The sequence below is a fragment of the Xenia sp. Carnegie-2017 genome, unplaced genomic scaffold (assembly GCF_021976095.1).
Source record: "Xenia sp. Carnegie-2017 unplaced genomic scaffold, XeniaSp_v1 HiC_scaffold_14, whole genome shotgun sequence".
Classification (NCBI taxonomy): Eukaryota; Metazoa; Cnidaria; class Anthozoa; order Malacalcyonacea; family Xeniidae; genus Xenia; species Xenia sp. Carnegie-2017.
In genome coordinates this window covers 315528-338662 of record NW_025813447.1, presented here as the reverse complement: position 1 = coordinate 338662, position 23135 = coordinate 315528, and the positions used below count along the sequence as shown (strand labels likewise).

General features: G+C 33.2%; 5 protein-coding genes across 5 annotated transcripts; 2 read left to right on the top strand and 3 right to left on the bottom strand.

Annotated features, from left to right (window-relative positions):
- Nucleotides 1–1915: 1915 nt before the first annotated feature.
- On the top strand, nt 1916–11404 carry LOC124435676. Its single transcript, XM_046985639.1, has 15 exons — nt 1916–2026; nt 2771–2830; nt 3740–3844; nt 4352–4423; nt 5901–6592; nt 6686–7286; nt 7582–7707; nt 8460–8552; nt 9111–9409; nt 9472–9612; nt 9685–9828; nt 9899–10201; nt 10278–10436; nt 10509–10639; nt 11264–11404. The coding sequence occupies exons 4-15, from the start codon at nt 4378–4380 to the stop codon at nt 11307–11309; spliced, it is 2781 nt and encodes a 926-aa protein (XP_046841595.1). The 5' UTR covers nt 1916–2026; nt 2771–2830; nt 3740–3844; nt 4352–4377; the 3' UTR covers nt 11310–11404.
- Nucleotides 11235–17054, bottom strand: LOC124435678 (leucine-rich repeat and guanylate kinase domain-containing protein-like). The gene is made up of 19 exons (XM_046985640.1): nt 16707–17054; nt 16330–16625; nt 16221–16262; nt 16027–16125; nt 15858–15939; nt 15687–15787; nt 15532–15613; nt 15311–15435; nt 15170–15223; nt 14846–15103; nt 14071–14177; nt 13846–13965; nt 13671–13767; nt 13015–13128; nt 12866–12934; nt 12662–12794; nt 12226–12580; nt 11685–11840; nt 11235–11591 (listed from the first exon to the last, which is right to left on the bottom strand). The coding sequence occupies exons 2-19, from the start codon at nt 16438–16440 to the stop codon at nt 11420–11422; spliced, it is 2277 nt and encodes a 758-aa protein (XP_046841596.1). The 5' UTR covers nt 16441–16625; nt 16707–17054; the 3' UTR covers nt 11235–11419.
- Nucleotides 17055–17091: 37 nt separating this feature from the next.
- LOC124435681 (solute carrier family 35 member E3-like) lies at nt 17092–18451 on the top strand. Its single transcript, XM_046985644.1, has 6 exons — nt 17092–17472; nt 17546–17656; nt 17728–17787; nt 17857–17955; nt 18035–18117; nt 18207–18451. The coding sequence occupies exons 1-6, from the start codon at nt 17092–17094 to the stop codon at nt 18403–18405; spliced, it is 933 nt and encodes a 310-aa protein (XP_046841600.1). The 3' UTR covers nt 18406–18451.
- Nucleotides 17807–20841, bottom strand: LOC124435685 (polyglutamine-binding protein 1-like). Its single transcript, XM_046985651.1, has 9 exons — nt 20720–20841; nt 20525–20658; nt 20200–20320; nt 20090–20134; nt 19922–20016; nt 19534–19585; nt 19390–19462; nt 18501–18657; nt 17807–18382 (listed from the first exon to the last, which is right to left on the bottom strand). Exons 1-8 carry the CDS (start codon nt 20784–20786, stop codon nt 18519–18521), a joined length of 726 nt encoding a protein of 241 aa, XP_046841607.1. The 5' UTR covers nt 20787–20841; the 3' UTR covers nt 17807–18382; nt 18501–18518.
- LOC124435679 (N-acetyllactosaminide beta-1,6-N-acetylglucosaminyl-transferase-like) lies at nt 20805–22919 on the bottom strand. The gene is made up of 3 exons (XM_046985641.1): nt 21873–22919; nt 21520–21773; nt 20805–21369 (listed from the first exon to the last, which is right to left on the bottom strand). The coding sequence occupies exons 1-3, from the start codon at nt 22589–22591 to the stop codon at nt 21119–21121; spliced, it is 1224 nt and encodes a 407-aa protein (XP_046841597.1). The 5' UTR covers nt 22592–22919; the 3' UTR covers nt 20805–21118.
- Nucleotides 22920–23135: the final 216 nt, after the last annotated feature.

The window sequence follows — 23135 nt, the reverse complement described above, 5'->3', positions numbered from 1 at the left end:
TATTTCAATTCTTAGAAAATTCTATTAAAACTTATCATAATTCTTAGAAGCCAACTCAATATCTTTATGGCCTCTGCAAGCTGTAGTGCGGAAATTTGTGGGCATCGTTTTTGCATAAAAACAACACATTTGGCTTACGTTTCTTTCAAAAAAAAACTGAAGTGAACAATACTTGAATGTTTTGCCAAATATTTAGGCTTATCATCATGCCAAGTATATGGCTCATTAGCATGTCTAGAAACATAAAATTTAATTTACAATAATGCTATTCAAAAACAGACATAGTCTTCAAAAATTTCTACCAAGTTGTTAGGCATAGACCCCCCTAGAGAACCCCATTCAAACCTCTATGTAATGAGTTAAGTTAGAAATTTGGTACTGCAAGTGACAGTTCATAGATGTAGAAAAGCTCAGACTTCAAACCATGCAAGTTTATTCTAACCCTTTACCCATCTTCACATACAGTGCCAGCAAATTCACCTTTTGAGAAAAAACTCCAAATTTTTTTCTGCCAAAGATTAAGCAAAAATATCAGAGTGAAAAGTTGCAATTAAGGACAGCTTAATGCCATTAATGTTTATTAGGCTATTAGACTATTATCCTCTGTAAGTATATGCAAGGTGTGCTACATAGCAATCACCAGTAGCATTGTATTTGCCAATACAAACAGAATGTAACCAACATACCTTTAATTATATAATTACATGAATGTTAAAATTGGTTAATGTGTCATGCTTATTTGTTATGATAAATATCTTTTCATATGATCAAAGCTCGTTTAAATGTAAATCTGAAATAATTTAGTTTAGTTTAGAATGATCATCAGAAAAATTACCTAGTGATCATGAAAAATACTTTGTTGTTTTGCCAAATTTCAAGATTTATCTGCATACGTAGGAGCACATTTTTACTTTATAGAAAATGCTTTTCATACATCAATAGCCCTTTGGAATTTATGGTAAACAATCCGGTATGAGCCGTAGATCAACACACCTTGACATCTCTACATGAGGTGTTCAGTTAGAAAAGGGGACAATATGTGACATGGGACAACATTTCATGTATGTGAAATACCTAGGTTTAATACCATTCCAGTCAAATTGTCAAAATAAAAAGCTTCATGGATCAGAAAAGACTCAAAATCACAGGTTATAGTAAACAGCTTCTCATGTAATCAATGTTAGTTTTCTCAAATCTTAAACAATGTGTAGTATAACTGTCCAATGATTGAATGATCAATGATCATAAACTGAAAAGCCCCAAACATTTGTTTATGATAAAGTAAATAATAGTATGGCGCCTTATGGCTACAGATTTTTTGTCCATTGAAATATATTTGCAGGAATGTTGGGTTTCGCTGCCATATAACGGCCACGATTCCCCAAGCACTAAAGAAATCATAGCTAAAATTTTAAAATTTTAATCATTAAATTTATAGATAATTTTTGAACTATAAACATCAGTCGCGTGACTGATTTGACATACCCTAGATCCGCCCCTGGACCAAACGTTTTAGAAGTGTCCCACTGCAAAGATATTATAAGGAATGTGTTATGTATTTCAAAGTCAAAGTTCTTAATTTCTCAAAAAAATACTAGGTGTATAAAAACAGGCAACAGTTAATATTAATATTAACTGCTTTGGTTTACAATGGAAAAGATTTTGGTCTGTGGCGTTTCAGAAGGCTTGTAATTGTTATTCGAAGTCACTGATTTTAAATTCCCAAAGGCCAAAATATTTTGTGCTTAAGACAATATACTGATGATAGAATATCAAAGTTGCCTTTTTTATATTCTCTGTATATCTCTCTCCTCACGATAAAGTTAAAATGTGCTATGAGCATGCAACAATTGAAATCATAAGGTGTATCTTTATTATCATAACAAAGTTCTCAAAATGATTGAAATTCCGTTAAAGCAGATTACGAATAATTTATCACATATCGACTCGAAAGATACTTTTGGTGTTTATAGCTTGTTAGGTCGGATTTCTGAAAATGTAAAAGTTTAAACATCATTATTTAAAGGTACGTTGAATAAACAACGAACAAAAATTGCGCATGCTTGCAATTTATAGACGTTATCATAAATGTGAATTATATTCATCGATGATATATGAAGATTCAGCATTTAACATAAACATTGTTAAATATATATTAAGTATATATTATTGATGAGAAGAAGAAAATACACAAAAACTACAATTTTATCCTTAAGTATATATTAAGTATACTACACGAGCAAATAGTAATCCTTCATTATGGACACTTTTGTATTTGTAAATGAACATTTAATGTAAAGTTTATGCAAGGAATGAAATGATCTTAGCGTTGATTCTTTGCGAAACTTAGCTAATTTCAATTAACCATTTAACATAAATAGAATTTGAATCAATTTAATATACATTTGTGATCCCTTAAACTCGTCAGATGTAAGCTTTATACATAACTCTTTTAAGAAATAGAAAATTTCACATAATTATTCATGTTTTCAGTGGCGTCTCAAAATTTCATGAGGAGGGGACAAGCTTAAAGTTAATTTATGCTGGGAAGGGGCATGCACATTTATTATTGCTTTACGTTGATGGGAAACGAAAATGTTCTGCAAATTTTCTATGTACGATAAAATCGTCAATAATGAAGACTTCTTTTTCTTTTTTTTATTTTCTCTATCATACCAGTGGTGATTTGTGCATCTTACTCGTCATAACATGATGTATATTAATAATTGATACTTAACAAATAGATAACATTTAATCGTTGTTTATACAGTTATAGATACATGGGTATGACGTCAATTGTGATAAAAACAAAGTGGCCACGAGCCGCCGGGTGAGTGGTCACTTTAAGTTTTAGTATAATATTTGTATAATATTTGTATAATATTGCAACAGTACGGGAAAATCCGAATTTTAAATTCCCACATCATCTATTATAGTTGATCGACAATAATTTTTTTCACATCATTTTAGTACCGTTAGTATAGAATAATGCCAATTTTTTATTGCAAATGCTTTAATTCTTATTCGCAGTTGTTTGCAAATATAACATTGCATAAAACATTTTGTAAAATTTTGTAAGGGAACCTGTTCAAAGAAAGACTGAAATAATAAACAATTGTTATATCACAGTACAGAAGTATTTCTTGTCTAAAATTGATATTACGTCCCATGGAAGTTGCATTAAATTCAAAACTTATTTCAAGCCTTACAAAATTTGTAATGAAACCGCGCAGTCGTATTTGATTACAGAATCTAGGCGTGTGAGCAATATCTAAAATTTCTGGTGATGATTTTGCCTTCACCCTCATACATTTTTAGCTTATAGAAATCTCAAGCTCGTAATCTTATTGTTCATTACTTAGGCTTAGTTTATGTGTTGGTGTGTTAAAGAAATCTATGTGCCTTTTTTTATAGTCCTAGAAAACATGGCAAACGTAATAAATAACATGAAAAAGCGATGGAGCTCGCATAAAATGTTTTCCTACATCCTTAATGTTGATGATGCCCAATCCTTAAAAAGTCTTGGTTTTAACGAACATTGAAAATAAGATACCTTCTTCTAGCTGCGTTTGTGCAGGCTACATAGTGTAGTGAAAAATAATATCTGATGGAATTGAAAAATACGAGCCGGTCAATATTATTAGGTACCTTAAAAAATGTTTTAACGTGGGCATTGAAAAGCAAATGATGTTTTCTTATCAATTGAATTATGTTATTTGCTTATATTTTTCAAAATTAGCCCTGTTCTTCATCACAAAATCTTAAATAAAGACAAACAGAAAATGAGAATTGTACGTTCCGGTGGTTAACGAATATGCGATTTCTCGGAACATACCGTCAATTTGTAAGTGGTTTTTACGCCATAATGTCACTGCCTATCTATCTACATATCTATCTTACCCGTACAACTACATAAAGGATTTCATTTCTGACACAAGCAAATCCTTAGAAATGTACTGAAAGCTATAATAAAAGACATACAATGGCAAAAAGAAATTTTTTCAATATTTTATATTTGTCGAAAATATGTTAACTATTGAATAAAGGCCACAGAAAAAGCTCCAATGAAATGCACGATTTATCGTTAAAGATCAATTGCTGTTGCTGCTGTTGCAAGCGATCCAGTCAATTTCTAAAAAAGTATAAACAAAATTGTAGAAATGCACGTTGACACACTAATTCCCAAAATCATAAAATAATTTTTTGTTCCAACTATTCATACGAACCAGAAATGATTTATACATAAATAAAATAAAAATCGACATCATGTGCCAAGTTTCTTTGCATCCAAGGCAAATTATACCCATATGCTTGTACTATAAAATTATGCTTATGTTAAGTTATGTTATAGATTTGAGGAGAGATAATTTTGCTTATATGATGGGTAACAACCCTTCACGTGGCATTCAAAAAAGCAAACAAGGTATGTGTACTCTGTTTTGTCCGTTAAATACAGTCAAAACGAAGGCATTTCCCATGCAGCTCAAAATAATATCAAAAAAACGTTGTCGTTGATCTTTTGAGAGGAATTAAAAAAAATTAATGCATCCAAGTTTTTATGATTTTTCTTGCGCCTGGCGACAAGGAAGCGTTTTATTAAACAATATAATAAAAGAATTATCAGCTAGATTGTGAAATTTTATATGATTTTATTTTCCTAGTTTTTTCATTTTTATTTAAAAATATACATATTCGGTGGCCTATTCAATTTCTAAAAGAAAAAGGCTAAAATGTCACATATTGTTTAAAAAATTATGATCTTTTTACAGGATTTTGCTCTTTTATCTTTTGTCATTTGGTAGCAAACTGTTGTCGAAATGAAAATTGTTTTGTTTTGTGTTTTATCTGAGCAGGCTGAAAACACTTCATAAAGTTAAAGACGAAAAATCCATAGGATTTATGTCAAATTAATTATGATTCAATAATGGACAGTTTTAAGTAAAGGTCAAAGTGAGATAAATGCCAAAAGAAGTTTTTTCTTTAAATGACAAGCTAAAGAATACGGTAGTAACATTAGCAAAAACAAAAACAATGTAGGAAACCATTACAATTGCATAGAATTGCAAAACTAAAATTGGTCAATATCTTGTGTTGAATTATGGCCTCCGGAAACAGGCAAGCAAATTGCACAAATAAATCATTAATGTACAGTTAAACGTGAAAGCTTAATAAAACCAAATAATGCCGTTGTTGCAAATAATCATTAAAATCAATAAGTTAAGTTTTTTCTTAAAAAGGCGATTCACAGTTTGCCTTTACCAAAAATGAATGGCTATTTTGTTATATTATAGTTAGAATCATAGTCGTGGAAAGATCAATAAATTGAGGACTCATATTCATAAAATTATGCATGTTATTAACTTTATATTATGCATTGTTTCGAAGCAGTATTTAAAGAACCACAGACTTAATTAAACTAAAATAATAGAGGTATGATGTAAGGCGTTAAGAGGGTGAAAATCTATTGCTAAAGTAGAGCCATTCTGTTATCTTCCGTTATGAAATATATACTTTAAATAATAACAATAAGCTCCAGAAACTCTAATTTTTCTTAGCTCAAAATATTTCAATAAACATTTGGGTGTATAGCAGTGGCCAGTTGCATGAAGCCTGGATAGTGTTATTCATTAGATAGCAATTTTCTAAACTTAAACATAGGTTGTGCTAAAAAGCACTACATTCTAAATAAAGAACGATTTTTTGTATCAGCTTACTCTCAATCTTAACAAATACATGTTTGCTTATTGAATAAATGTACGTCGTTATCAGTAATTTATAAGACTTAAATCAATATATAAAGTGGTTATCCCATGTGTTCAGGGTGAATTCGATATACCTATTCCTTGAATATATTTGTTTCACTCCCCTTTGTAAGTGGTACTTTTTTATGCCTTTTCAAGAAATTCAGTTTCAAAAGTGGAAATATCTTGGTCATTCTGTCAAGCATGGAAAACTGTTGTCAGAATTGTGTTATCTTGAATCAGAACATATTGGCAATTTACGTGTAATTTTCTCGGACAGATTTAGCCTTGGCAAAGGAAGCAGTGGAACCGATGTCTTTCTTGGACTGACAAAGGATGGCTACGGCAAAGCAGTAAAACGAATGCGTAGAAATAACTACCTACAGCCTGCACAGCACGAAAAAAAAGTTTTAAATGAATTTAATGCAAGGGAGTCGAAATATGTTGTGAATTATTACTTCTTAGAGGAAGATACTGGAACGGACTATGTTTATTTAATATTAGACTTATGCGAAGAATCATTGAAGCAGTTTGTGGAAGATTCTACCATAGAAGATCTTCAAAAAGCTCTTCCTAATATTCTTAGACAAATTTTAAATGGATTAACTGATCTTCATACTGACCCAAATCCTATTCTTCATCGCGATTTGAAGCCTTCCAATGTTCTCCGAGACTCGCATGGCAAATTTTTGATCGCGGACTTTGGAATTAGTCGAATATTGAATGATGAATTTAGCACATATGAAAGCAAAGCTAACACGGGAACTGAGTATTGGATTGCTCCTGAGTCATATCGGGAAGATAAAGACACAGTAGATAAAGGACGTTACAAAAAAGAATCTGATGTATATGTAGGTGTAGGAAATACTAACATTTGTAGAACATACATTTAAATTAAATTTTCTGACATTTTATTTTTGCTTTCACGTTTTTTATTATTTTAGAATGCCGGAATGGTGGCTTATTATGTTGCAACAAAAGGGCAACATCCTTTTGGAGTGACACGTTATAGATTGGACAACATGTTGAAAGGAAACCCTGTTGGCTTGGATGAAATCAAGAATGAAACGCTGAAAGACCTTTTGATGTGGTTGTTAAATCGTTTGCCGGAAGACAGGCCATCTGCCAACGAGGCGTTGAAACACCCATTTTTTATGTCAGATGACGAGAAATTTAAAATGTTATGTGAAGTTGGGAACCAACTGTCAATTAAGACAAATGATACCCAGTCAAGAGTGGTCCATCAAACAAATAATGAATCTTCAGACTGGAGAAGTCAAATTGATAGTGATGTATATGCTTATTTTACAAAACATGAGGTGATTGGAAAAATTCGTAAGTATGGATCTTCTTGGACAGAATGCTTGAGATTTATTCGAAACTTTGGGCTGCATTGGAACTATCGACCTTGGCCTGGACCAAAACCATATGATAAGATTGGCGATCACAAGTTGTATTTTCTCAAAACATTCCCTGATCTCCCTGTTCGGGTGCACGCAGCTATCAGGTCAAATAAAAAATTAAAAAACAATTCAGAACTTAAAGGTCAGCATTGAAATTTTCACCATGTATGGTTTAATTATGTACTCGTTAAATAGTACGTTAAATTAAACAATATTGTTACATAACATTAACACCATGTGTTGGTTGATCATTTTTTAAGTAATATTGATATTATTATGATAATCTTTGATACTATCAGTCATTGTACGTTTTTCTCATTATTATTTCCACTCTTATTGTTTATTATTATATAGTTCGTAACCTAAAAATTAATACCAGCATTGTACATATACAGAAGACTATTTAATTTTTTATTACAAATTCTTCATTATTATAGATAAGGATAAAAATGACAAAGAAAAAAGTTGTATGAACGGAAATGGAATGCCCGCTATTTCAGAGGAAGAAACTTCTGTTTTTGATATTTCACATATCGTCAAAGATGTGGATGAGGCAGGGCAAGGTGAAAACAAAATTCTTGTTCTTGATTTTAAGTATTCTAAACTCCGTTTAGTTTTTATCAAATCGTTTGACTTTTATGGGAATTTCTTCGCGGGAACTCTTACAATTGTCAAAATTTTTCTTAAAATGAAAAGTGATGGATGGTCAATTTATCTGACAGCAAATACTAGCAAATAATGAATACTTGCAGAATAAAAATCAAATTGCTAAATAGCACTTTTGAAGTAGTTTGTACATGAAAATGACACAGCTAGAAAGGAGTTGGAAAAAATAGGATTAAGACATAGTAAATGTTTTTTTAAGCTAAAAAGCTTTAGGAATTTTGGTTGACGCCTACACGAACGCTTAGCTTTCAAATCGCAAGCTATTTTAAATTCTTTGTTTTTAAATGCTCTAATTTCATAAGTTATGCATAAATGCAAGCTTAAACTAATGCAAGCATAAATAATTGATAATTGGTTCTAAAAAATGGTATATAAAAAGAAAAAACGCAAAATAGTCCTCGATTTGGATTTCATTAGTGAAGAATATAACAAAAGCTAAAAAGTTTCTACAAATTTGTAAAAAGTCGTTAGGTACAGATCGTGGTGATTTTGCTAGTCCCTTAAGTAATTTTGGTAAACTGTACAAGAAAACTATGAAAAGTATAAAAAAGTAAAAGAATTTCATAATGAGAATCTCATAATAAAATATGAGAAAGCAAAAAACCCAATGAAATACCTCTGACAGTTCATAAAATATTATTATGTCAAGGTCACAATGGATCAACAGAGAAATTTGCTGAGGAATGTGACAATGGATCAACAAATCAATTGGCTGAGGAAGGTGATAATGGATTAACAGAGAAATTGCCTACAGGAGAAGAGATGATGATGGTTGACAAATTGAGATTAACAGATCCATTGCCTGAGGAAGTTCGTAATGGATCAACAGATCTATTGCCTGAGGAAGGTGATAATGGATTAACAGATCCATTGCCTGAGGAAGTTTACAATGGATTAACAGATCCATTGCTTGAGGCAGTTCATAATGGATCAACAGATCCATTGCATGAGGAAGGTGATAATGGATCAACAGAGAAATTGCCTACAGGAGAAGAGATGATGATGGTTGACAAATTGAGATTAACAGATCCATTGCCTGAGGAAGTTCATAACGGATCAACAGATCCATATCCTGAGGACGTTCATAATGGATTAACAGATCGATTGCCTGAGGAAGGTGATAATGGATCAACAGAGAAATTGCCTACAGGAGAAGAGATGATGATGGTTGACAAATTGAGATTAACAGATCCATTGCCTGAGGAAGTTTACAATGGATCAACAGATCCATTGCCTGAGGAAGGTGATAATGGATCAACAGATCGATTTGCTCAGGAAGTTCATAATGGATCAACAGATCAATTGCCTACAGGAGAAGAGATGATGATGGTTGACAAATTGAGTCAAAGTGAAGGAGTTGAGACGAAGATGACAGAAAGTTTGATAGTAAATGGTGAAGATTCACTGCGTCAAAGATCACACAATGCAGAGGGTGTTTCAGCAAAAAATGTGTTACCAGAAGGGAAGATGACAGATAAAGAACAAAAAGAAAGTTATTTAACATTGGAAGACCAAATCAAAGGAGTGTTGTATGGAAATTGTATTGGAGATGCCATTGGAGTGCTTACTGAGGTCATGAGTAAAAAAGACGCTCATGAGGTTTGTATCCATAAGAATGAAAACATTTCTTTACTGTTTTTGACATTTTGTCAATTGTTTAGTTCTATGGTGGATATAAAAATCTTGAATATACCATGAAGATACATGATTCACATCGTGCAAGATGGAAAATTGGAGATTGGACTGATGATTCTGATCAAATGATTTTAATTCTTCGAACATTGGTGAAAAATAATGGAAGTGTAAGAAATAGATGTCGTAGTAATTAACTTTTTTGTTTGCCATTTACTGTATTGTTCATTGATTTTCTTCAGTTCAATGTGAAGGATTTTGCAAAAAATTTGTATGACTGGGTGTATTATGGATATAAAGAACTCGGTGATAATGGTGGCAATGGTTTGGGCGGTACAACAGCTACAGTCCTTCATCACCCCTTATTCTTGGATGATCCCTACAAGGTACCTAATGGTCATTGTCTTTCTTTTTATTGTTACATTTGTTTAACACTATCCATGGTATTGTTGCTAGGCAGCAACAGATGTCTGGGAAAGTAGCGGCAAATTTTTGGCACCAAATGGTGGTGTGATGAGGACCTCTATAATAGGAACATTAAATTTTACGAACCTGGAGAAAGTTAAAGAGATGACAAGAGATGCTTGTCTTGTTACACATGCTGATCCACGTTGTATTGCGTCATGTGTTGCTGTAACCATAGCAATTGCTTTAATGTTGCAACGTAAATATTTGTTAAATAATGGAAAACAAGATGTTGTAACAATTACGATGATAGCATATGATCACGCCGAGAAAGAAATTGTTGATGAAGGACATGTAAGATGAATGAATTATTATTAAATATCTTAGTTAATGCTTTTCCGTTAAACAATGTGTTTTATTTGTTATTTAGATTAATGAACTGAAACACCATATATCTGCTGAAACACCTCAACAACTTAAGTTAGATGATCGTAAGAAAAATGGTTATACGTTCAAATGTATGGGTGCTGGATTCTGGGCCCTAAGGCAAAACGATTTTAGGAGAGCAATTGAAACGCTAGTAATGGAGGTATATGAACGATTATTGTCGCAACTTTAAAGATTTTTGTAAAATCCACTTTTAAGTGTTTTAACTTCGTAGGGAGGTGATGCTGATACTAACTGTGCTGTCGCTGGTGCGTTACTTGGCTGTAAATTGGGTTTTAAAAAGCTTCCTCAATCTTGGGTGAATGGTCTTTGTCATGGACCTTGGTTGGAGAAGGAAGTGAACAAGTTAGTATTGAAGTGAACACGTTAGTATTGAAGTGAACACGTGAGTATTGAAGTAACACGTTAGTATTGAAGTGTACACGTTAGTATTGAAGTAAACACGTTAGTATTTAAGTAACACGTTAGTATTGAAGTCAACACGTTAGTATTGAAGTAACACGTTAGTATTGAAGTGAACACGTTAGTATTGAAGTAAACACGTTAGTATTTAAGTAGCACGTTAGTATTGAAGTCAACACGTTAGTATTGAAGTAACACGTTAGTATTGAAGTAACACGTTAGTATTGAAGTAAACACGTTAGTATTGAGGTAACACGTTAGTATTGAAGTAACACGTTAGTATTGAAGTAAACACGTTAGTATTGAGGTAACACGTTAGTATTGAAGTAAACACGTTAGTATTGAAGTAAACACGTTAGTATTGAAGTAAACACGTTAGTATTGAAGTAAACACGTTAGTATTGAAGTGAACACGTTAGTATTGAAGTAACACGTTAGTATTGAAGTAAACACGTTAGTATTGAAGTAAACACGTTAGTATTGAAGTAAACACGTTAGCATTGAAGTAAACACGTTAGTATTGAAGTAACACATAAAGTTTCAATTGTCGTTGTTCTTTCTTTTCAGATACCTTTCGCTCATTGGAAAACAACACAATGTTAATAAAATGTAACATTTAACGATGTTTCACTCCTTAAATGTAATTTTTGAATTATATAACTGTAATATCGACGATAAAAACTTAACAAATAAACATTTATAACCATATACAAACGTTTTTCACTATACCATGTTCTCTTCGCGACCTTGACCTGAGCTAGTCTCCAAAGAACTTTCTAGTTTAAAACTTTCTCCTAAATCATCGTCATCTGGTCGATGAAAAACAGGAAAAAAAGTTCCGACTGAGGTTGAAATGCCAAAACTTTTGGATTCTGCATCAGAGTCGACTTCAAATCTAGAATATATACAATAAACAAAACATGAAATTTACCACACTGTAATTGTCGCCTGCAGTCTGCATCAAATATACAGCGGTAATAATAGGAACCTTATGTGATCGTCGAAATGAAGTGTGTTCTGGGTATTACTTGTGTTCATAAGCAATGAAACGTTACTTTGATCTACAGGAGCAGAGAAGGAACGTTGAAAATGAAGTAACGATGAAATTTTGCTATTCATTCTTTCCCTGAGCTCGTTGACTTGCCTGTAATAAGGACAATAATGATTAGAGTTAATGTCTTTGAAACTTATAAAAACTTCTCATTTAACCCCCGAGTCTTACGTCGTTTGTGTGAAGCAAGACTAAACTCTCTAGGTATTTATATGATTGAGACGAGTCAATAACTTGTCGTCTTGTCTCAATCATATAAATACCTAGAGAGTTTAGTCTTGTTTGTCGACGATAAGGACGACTGAAGCAACTTGGACGATGTGGTTCTAATACTAACTATTACACACTGCATTGCATTCAATAAAACCAGCAATAGTTCTTTACAAAACAACGAAATACAAACATTCACCCACAGTAGGGAGATGTTCCTTATAGATAGACCTTATCCCCAACCAAGGAAAAGTTGACATGCACATACCCATTGTTAGAGAGATGTTCCTTAGAGATGTATGGTATCCCGACTAAAGCAGCCTTTGCCAAGGCGCGACGTCTTTTAAGTGAAGCTAGCTCTAACGATGAAACCTCAGAACTTTGAAAACTTATGTTTCTCCTCACAAAGTTCGTGGAAATGTTGGATTTTGGTCGTGACCATGCTCGAGAAGATGTCGTCACAGTGCTGTCTTCGGAATCCTTCGAGTAGTTTTCGGAAGTTGCCGTGCTGCACAAAATTTCTGCAGTACCAACGTAATAAGAATTTGTCGTAGCTGTCGGAGAAAATCCAAGATAATCCAGGACCAGCATTTTTAACTCACGGTACAGTACTTCAATATCATCTGAAAAAGAACGAAATCTTATCAAAATCAATGAAACTTTGCCCCCTCCTCCTAAGTTGCAAAGAGTTGTGGGAAGTTTACCATTGACAAAAGTGACATCAAAGAATCCAGGTTTTTGTCTATTTATATCAGCGTACATGTCGACACGTGATAAAGCTTGATCTATCAATGATTCCGAATGGCAACAGTCTTCACGCAGCCGTCGCTCGTGTTCCTACAAGGAGAATGGGAACTAGAATACAATAACGGGAGACAAATCGTACAAATTAAATGATGCATATTAACCTGAGAAGTTTCTGGAAGCAAAAGAACATAACGTGGCTCAAAACTGCTGTTTTTCAGGCTGAGTACACCCTATAGAAAATGAAAAGGACTTATAAACAAACTGGCAAGGATTATGGTGATTGGTTATCGTCTTAACAAAGATATACCACCTCATATTCCATATGAAATGCACAAGCAAGACCTTTTCTTGCAACAAACTCGACAGCCTGACGAGTTAGTCCATAATGATAACCGCCATACTTTATCGTCTCAAGAAACTTGCCCTGAGAAGAAATGAATTATATTTGTGATTGCTGTATTACCTATTTCATTCTATATACAATTCTTCATCTCTAATACATTCCCTGATATCCTCTTTCACCCTGTTTATACCATTCTTCCTACCTCATACATTCCCTGAAAACCTCTGTTACTCCAAAGTCATCCTCGGACAGAATCCTATTCTGTCTGAGGATGACTTTGAAATAAAGTCGAAAATTTACAGTTTACTTCTCGTCTTGTTTTGATTGATATTTTGCAATCTCGAGATGTCTTGCTTCTTCGGAATTTGTTTTATATTATATTTCATTAAATTGTCGGCTGGTCATGGTTTCTGTTACTCCGTTCTTCATCTCTCACACATACCTCGAAATCTTTTACCCTGTAATCTCATTTACCCATGCAACCGTTCGTCATTAAAACCCTTTATTCCTTTGAGCCTTTAAGCAACCACTTGTCCCTCATTATTCCTGAAGTTCCTTTCTAACCCTTTTTCGTACCTAACACGCTTTCTATCCACAAAGTAATGAGGTAATGAAAAACTTACCTTCATGACATCATGTTCAAATTCCTCCTGACTGGTAAAGTAATAATCCAAACCATCTTCTTCATTCTTTCTTTGTGTACGTGTTGTTGTTGATACCCTTTAGTACATAGAAATACAAGTAAATACGTTCAAACTAACATTAAAATCTTGTACATTATATTAACAAACTACTAACCCTACTCCAAAGTAATCAGGAAATTCCTGACATAATCTTTTCACAAGATATCGCTTGCCACAGCCTGAAGGTCCAGTTAGAACCAATATTGGATATGGCGTGTGTAAACTTGATAAAGTACTGACGAGGATAAAATATACCACATGTAAAAAGATTTAAAAACAAGAAACGTTACGTAAAGTGAAAGACAACTTTATGATTTATAAAATTTCAAGAAATTATTACCTATCAAATACTTTTGCAGGTTGTGTTAACGATCGTACCACGTGCACCATGTGATCACGTGCAGCTATGACGTCAAAACAAGGATTGAACATGTTGGCTGCATTTACCTTAGTATGTAAATACATCTAGTTTGAATACCAAATCATCAAGATTTGCACTCTTGACATACAGAGTGGCCAGATGAAAACTGAATGGAAATCAATAAACGAAAAAAATGGAAATGGATGAATGATAAGGATATCAGTGGATGGAAATGAATGGAGTGGAAGGACATCAGTTGGTAGAAAATAGAAAGATCTAGTGAATAAAATGGATAGAAAAGGATCTTGTGAGTAGAAATGGATAGAGAAGGATCTCGATGAAAGATCAAATATCGATAAGATCTCATAAAATCAAAATGGATCAGATCAAAATCATCGATCAGATCTCATAAAAAAAAGATCTCAGAATCATAAATCAAGAAGATCAAATAAAATCCGAATCTCATAAAAAATGGATCAGAGGATCTCATGAAAATCGAGGAGATCAAGAAAATGGATGAAAGATCTTGGATATGGATAGAAAGGATCTCATAAAAATGGATAGAGGAAAAGGATCTTGGAAAATAGAAATGGATAGAGGAAAAGGATCTTGGCGAGTAGAAATGGATAGAGGAAAAGGATCTTGGAGAAATGGATAGAGGAAAAGGATCTTGGATAGAAATGGATAGAGGAAAAGGATCTTGATGAACAGAAATGGATAGAGGAAAAGAATCTTGATAAACAGAAATGGATACCTTTTCATGAGCAGTCACATGGGTTTCATCAAGAGTTGTCAACATCTGTAGTCTGAACAAGATGGACAGTCTGTAATCATTCAGTTCTTGAATGGGATTATGATTAAAATTCAACATCCTCAACAATTTCAGTTCTCTTATATAGCGGATATCAGCAATGTCGATAATCTGATTACTCTCCAGATTTATTTCTTGTAAGAAGTCATGACCTTGGAGGCCTTTCAGACTCCGAATAAAATTGTAAGACAAATCAAGTACCTAAATTGTTTATATTTACTTGTTAGACATGTTCAATGTTGTTAGACATGTTCAGTGTCAAATTACCTTTAAATATTTTAATGATTCTAGATTTTCAATTCGCTTGATCTTGTTATTACTCTATGAAGACAGTAATATTAGTACATTTAGAGGGGTTAATATAGTTCAGTAATGTTTCTATGTTCATACAAAAAAAAGATTTCTTACCAAGTTCAGAAAAGCTATTGGTAGATTCAACAAGCCCTCGATGCGTTCAATTTTGTTGTAAGACAAATGTAAATTTTTTAAAGAGCAACACGAAGAAAGTCCATCGATTTTATCAATATTATTATCTGTAGCATGCTGAGGAAATACATTGTCTGAACAACAAAATATTGAAGAAAATAAGTTCTGTGAGTTACGATTACATGAAGTGTTTAAAAGGATACAATCAAGAATTAATGTGACAAGAGAACGATGTTCTGACAAATCAGGAATATCTTGAATTAAATTGTGAGCATAATTGACATCCTCAAAGAAAGGAGGTCACAATTGACGTTAAATAACAACAAAACATCAAAATACATGAGATCATCATACTTACTACGAGGGATTTAGATGGTTTAAAATTCAATAATCTGGTCAGTTTATTACGTGAGACATCCAACTTGACTAAACTATCCATGTTATCAAGAACTGTCAAATCTGAGAATAGGGATTAAGATAAACTCACAAATTGAACAACGTCGAGGGCCAAAACAAGAGACAAATGAACCTGAAAGTTGGTTTTGTGATAAGATGATAGTCTGCAGGTGTTTGTAACACTTTAAAAATGATACATCATGAAGACCTAAATTCTGTTGAGATAAAACAACATTATAATCTATTTTAACAATAAACGGATAATTAAACTCAGCAATATATTTATTCATTTTACCACGCACATTTAGCGTCAGGGTTAGAAAAACCTGCATAGTTCCATCCGCAGAACGGCCAAGTTGTGATAAACCTTCAGTAATGGTATCTTGTAAGTTTTCCACGTTCTAAAATACAGACAAACTATGCTGATTCCTTGGTAAATGCAAATATTTGGAAACCACAGTGTTCATTCTCATTGTGTACTCGTCAAGCAACTAACGTGGTATGTTTCCAAGTCGTCCACGAAATGCTTCGATGAATTCTGTAAATAGAAAAAATATTAATTTTATTTCAACGTTACTTTTTCTATATTTCGTACATATTTTTACCTCATTTGAAACGCCTCCAGTGTCATACTCCATTTTCGAGTCTCTTTTGTCGGCCATGTTGAGAAAGTAGCGTTCGTTACCATAGAAACAATAACAACACCTCAAATTCATTCCGTACTCTTGAATTTCTCGTAGCGTAGCCGAAATGAATAGGCATCAAATCAGGATACTCATCTTCATCAATGCTTGTGTTGGATTTAGAAGAAGTAAATTTGAATGGGTAGCACTTAAAGCTTAGCACAACTTTGTCATTACGTCCAAGTCATATCCATTTCCTGTGTTCTGATTGCCAACATCTTGTCAAAAATTGATTACAGTCAGAACATAAAAACAGTTAAAATAGTGCAAATAAATAAGAAAAGAAGGAGAGTACATACCTGCTTTACGAGTGCAGAAAAGTCTTTGGATTCAGCGATCAATTGTTGCATTAACTCATACAACACATACATTATTTTTGTTGACTCTCTAGTTTCTACATAATGCCACTAATAATCACATATTGTCAATCTCAGATAATGTTCTTATATTTCAACATTTTAAAATATAAATCAATGGAATAATTGCAATTTTATCCAATATAATGATCATTATTTCTCATAATTTGCATAGAATTTCCATGAGTATTGCAAAACGATGCTTCCATTTAAATGAACAAATTTCATTGATCAACAACAAATGTAATATCAACTCAACTGTCAAAGAAAGTATTTTCATAATTACAATATGATTCACATGTAAAATTACCAAAATATGTAATCACAAATGATCTCTTCAACGAAATTATTCATCTGTATTGTGGGAAATATTTTTTCCAGTATAGCCATTGTTTTTTGCAATAAATGGATCTATACAAATTATGGATTTCCTAACGTCACGTTGACATGCATTCATTTCGTAATGACATACTTGGCACTTAAAGTTTGTATAGTTCTTAACATATTTACTCCCAAAAAGATTCCTCTCTGCGAAATGATCCCGTTATGTTTATGCTTTTGCGGTTTCGTTGTTTTTACAAATCTCAGTCTACAAAACAACACAGTTGGTACCTATCAAGTCGCTAAAGTTATGACTACTCCGACAATTTTAATTGTTCACAGCTTGATTTACCATAAGAAATATTCTCTGAAAATAATACTGACAATTGTACGTATCATTTATTCTTGGCTTATAATAACTGCGTCTGTCTCACCTACAACTTAACTTTACTCTTTGTTAGTTTCCAATAATACTTGGTGTATTTCTGAATTTTTGGTACGATGTAAAATTCAACATTATTGGGACAATCTATGCTTCAACTGGTGTCCTTGTCACGGCTCTTTATCAAGTGGTAAGTGATTTTTATTATGGAGATCAATAAGATTACATTTAAGGCTAAAGTTTTCAAACTTATATCTTCAGCTTGTTGGCACTAAACAACAGCAACACCAGTTGTCATCCATGCAATTGTTATTCTATCAGGTAAAAAAGACACATCAACTACTAAATATTGTTTTATCTAATTAAACATGAAATAATTACAAAACATAGGCACCATTGTCAGCATTGGTACTCTCACTTATATTCCCTTGGTGGGAACCACCATTAAAAACAGGTGGATTATTAACACATTGGCCACCATCAGCTATTGTAAGTCATTATCAATTCATTGTAGACTATAACAGGTTTTCTTGCACTGTAGGAAATTTCATTGTTATTTCCATTTCAGATCTTTGTAATTTTATCTGGAAGTTTAGCTTTTTCTGTGAATTTATCAATATACTGGATAATTGGAAATACTTCTCCTGTAACATATCCTTTTGAAATGAACATGAATTAGCAATTTTGAAATGCAAATACAGTATAACGACAGTGTTTAACATTTCCTTAACCTTACACAAATATAATATGGTTGGACACTTAAAATTTTGTATCACTTTGGTTGGTGGTGTAATATTGTTTCAAGATCCAATCTCTTTTAATCAAACCATTGGAGTACTAATGACTTTATTTGGCATAATATTATATACACATTTCAAAGTTCAAGAACAAAACAAGATGGAGATTTTGTCCAAGCCTAAAATGATGAAACCAATCTGATTTAAAATATATTCATACAATTGTATGGTAATTCTCCTTGTTTAAACATAGTTTTAATTTGTCTTTTCTCTAAAATATGTGTGTGTCATACTTACCAGCATATAACCAAGGTATCATTTGATGGCAGCATTTTGCCTAAGCACTTCCCCAGGACTTGGATATGGTCGCTGCTGAAACAAAGGTCCATTGGCTGTTGTATCAACTCCTGTTTTAGCTTCTCCTTTTTCAATTAAACCAGTAGACCATGTTCCCCTTATAATTTATGAAATACAAATTGTTGACAGGTAGAAACCATGACCAGCCGACAATTTAAAGAAGTATAATATAAAACAAATTCCGAAGAAACAAGACATCTTGAGATTGCAAAATATGAATCAAAACAAGACGAGAAGTAAACTGTAAATTTTCGACTTTATTTCAAAGTCATCCTCAGACAGAATGATGACTCATCATTTCAGTACAGAAATATAGTACAATATTACATCCTCAGACAGAATGATGACTCATCATTTCAGTACAGAAATATAGTACAATATTACATCCTCAGACAGAATGATGACTCATCATTTCAGTTCAGAAATATAGTACAATATTACATCCTCAGACAGAATGACGACTCATCATTTCAGTACAGAAATATAGTACAATATTACATCCTCAGACAGAATGATGACTCATCATTTCAGTACAGAAATATAGTACAATATTACATCCTCAGACAGAATGATGACTCATCATTTCAGTACAGAAATATAGTACAATATTACATCCTCAGACAGAATGATGACTCATCATTTGATGTTGACAGGTAGCTTACAATGATTTTCATAACCTCGGTAATCATTAAATCTGAAGTTGAATCTTAGTTGGCAATGCAGTATATTATTAATATATTCTAAGTTTTTCCTATCATAAAAGTTTAATGAAATTGTTTTCAATCTTCCTTCCCTTCTATAACTAACCATGAATAAGTTTATCGCTCACCTTGGGACATCTGAGTATGCGGCAGGATCTAGAGGGTCAAGATCGTCTGTTTTTTTCTTCTTTGCACGGGCCTCTATTGAAAATATTCATTTTGGGTGATTAAACTGCACAAAGTTCAAAAGATTTCATAACATATTTATAGACCTTGTTCTTGCTGTTTCCTTTTTACTGCAGCTTGCATTTTTTTCTGTGATCCCTAAACACATATGATTTTCTATATATGAAAAAATACATCCTTATGTATATATGTTTATCCTTAGGAAGTTTAAATTTGATGATTCTCCGTATGAAACAGTACTCAATGCTCAAGAGCAGAGCGTAAATATGTGTAGCGATGTTGAGAAAAAATCACAAAACTACAGATTCATCCTGACAAGCCTGTTTCATGAGTGCTCACTTTTCAGGGGATTTAATCACAAAACAAGCTTGTCGGGATTAATCTGTAGTTTTTTGATTTTTTCTCAACACCACTACACATATGTTTATCGTTATGTATACATATAAATAAGCTGTGTTAATCTAACCAACTCACCTTAACTAAACTGGGATGTCGACCAACATTAAATAGTTGTTCTTTATCATCGCCACTCGCCAATGGAGATGGAATAATAGTGTTTGGCATGATTTCTTACATATAAAACAATAAATCATTACTTCACATTATTTATTAATAAATAATCAATAAAAAAGTAATATTCACCTCTATCTCCTCCTGAAATAGGGTTTGTTATTTGAGCTTTAGGATCTAAAATTTTACAAATGTAAATGATTTATTGTCTTACTATTTCAGGCATTAAATCTTAAACTTACTCAAAGGATGCAACCATGTCACTTGATTTGTCATTGGATTCCAGTAATAGCTAGCACCCACAGTTTTTTCTGGCACCAGAAACCAACCAGGAGGGACAGGTAATTGTTCATAATCACCTTGCTAAGAAAACAAGACAACACATTGTCATATATTTAGAAAGGTTAAATTGCAGAATACCCGTCCACTTGGTTTTAGTGTCAGGGTTAATGTTAGGGTCAGGGTCAAGTTTATATTTCACGTGTATGAATGGACGGATATTCTGCAATCGCTCCATTAGAAAACATTGAGTGAGTGTAATTAATAAATTAATACATGGCCAGAAACCTGGTTACCATCGAAGGCAACAGTCCGTTTCCCACTTAACTCCACAGTTTCATGATATGGATTGGAGACATTTGGTGATTTCTCAGCACGGACATCGGTAGAAATAGTTTGACCAGAGTTTTCTTTGGCTCCGACTACGAGTAAACATCGAGGTTATAATATGTGAAATATATTTAGTAAATTTCAAGTTCATACCGTTTTCTTTTGACTTTATTAATCCTCGCTTAGCCAGTCTTGCTTGTAAAGCCGCTGGTAATGGCATTGTGAATGGACGTGATGATTTTTTTTGATAAAAATAGTTAATTTTATTTTGATGTACAATAATAATAATAATAATAACAGTTGAGCCTGCTATAACACATTCTCAGCGGTACACCATTACAAATATTCTCTAAAATTTCGACCGCAGTTCACGAAATATAGTACAATATTACAGCTCCAAGCTCAAATGCTTAGCCCCTGCAGAGGGAGGGGGCGAAAAGCGAAAGAAAATACTCTATATCCGGGGCGCAGAAATTCAAACTATAAATTGCTCCGTCATGGAAAGAGTTTTTGGCCACGCCCCAAACAGGACTCTGTTTCGTTGTCTCTGCTTTAACTAATTTCATCTTTTATTCTTTCTTTAGATGCATAATAATATAAAGTTCTCTCCTGAAACCATGTTTCTAAACAATCCAAAGCCAAATGTTCATAATCCAAATAAAATTTATTCACAAATAGAGCGGGACTTCTTGCTATGGCTTTGAGATCACCAACACCATTAATACAGACATCACGAACTGTTTTACCATGACAACGATCTTTGTGCCAAACCACATAACGAGTGTGCGGGTTCTTAACGGTACCTTTTAAACAAATTACAAAGTTTCTCTTAGCAGAATAAAAGATATTTGTTATTTTCTGTTATTTTACTTTTGCTAAGCTAAATGAATGATTGTCTGTGGACTTGAGAAATGAGATCGAACGTCAAATACATAGACGTATGCAATACTTGCCATTTCTGTGTCCTTCAAGTTTTATATTTTGGTATAATGTTGAATGGAAGGTTTCATCTGGATGGGCAGTGTCTTTAAGCCATTCCCAGAAATCTAAGGCCAGTTTATCATAAAGAGTATAGTTTACAAACATTCTTGTAAGTACTGTATACACAGAACCTTTATAAAACGTAAAATTTATACGAAACTTTTTCTTTAATATCTCGGTCCTCTTCAAGTCACGGTGAACATAGAGGAAGCGATTTCTGGTTTTGCTAAACACAAATGCAAACAAAGTTACCTATAGTGTCATTTAATACTTTTTGAAGTTTAAGATATTGTGTTGTATTTATAGGAAATTGAATTGTTTTTACCTATCGATTGCCAGTTTTGCGGGGACAATGCTAAATCCATTCATTTTGTGGAGTATATCTACAATTTCATTGTTCGTACGAAGGGGAAACTCTTGTCCTGTGAGATTTATTAGGTATTTCCATGGTTTTTCATGACTGAGAAGATCTCTTGAACAAAGAAGGATGCTTTCTAGGATCGTGAAATCTCCCCATAATATGTTTATACGTTTTGAGGCTAGGAATATATTTGGAAAGCAAGCAGCGATCGCTTCAACAGCATGGTAAAATATATCGGGGGATTTTTTATCCACATGAATACAGTAGAAGTTTTGAGGACGATATATTGCTCTGAGAAGTCTTTCAAACTGTTCAACATGCTTGTAAATATTAATGCTAAAAGCTAAAGGAAAGTCTCTTTCCTTGGCGTCTAAAGCTGTCATTATATAACCTCTTACTCTCTTAAATTTACTGCAATCTTTTGTCAGATTCATATATTCTTCTGGTGAAGTAATATGCTTTGAAGAATGGTCCATAATCTCTTTAGCTTCTGTAATGGTATCACGATCGCCCTTGATAATACGTTTGCAAAATGCAGCAAACGAAGGATTTATCTGAGGAAGAAAGATCTTAGTTTGTTCAATTATGACCCTTTGAGTAAGTTCCATGTAAGTAAATGTTAGCAATACAACAAATACAAGAAGAATGCCAAAAATCCATTTACTCCTTAAAGTTTTAGACATATTTTGTCTGTTGTAGCGTATGGATACAAAGAGAATTACTGACACGATACTTAATGGATCGTATAGTCCAGTTTCCAATTTGGGAACCTTTCAGATATGAGATGTGTAGTGTTTTTCTGTAGTTATATCATCTACAAGGTAAACTAAAGAAGTATAGCTTGGTTGTCAATCTGGCATCTGGGAAAATCCTGTAATTGGCACACAGGCTGTATATTCTGTTGCCGATTATCATTCAGTTTCGTTGCCCTCCATATTTGTTTGGCCTGATTTGCATACATCGAAGATAGCCGCTGTCACAGAATAATGATTATACATAAGGTCACTCAGGTGTACAACGTGTCTTGACGTGTCCTCATGTCGGGCATTATTCCAGCCAGATGATTAGGATTTGTCACTAGTTTCCAACCATTAAAATTACATGACGTCAATACTTAAAAATTAATTCAAGTATATTTTGACTTAAAAAATGACTTCGGATCATTTTAAAGGTTTGGAAAAAGTCATAAACCTTAATCATCTGGCTGGAATAATGGCGGTCACCATG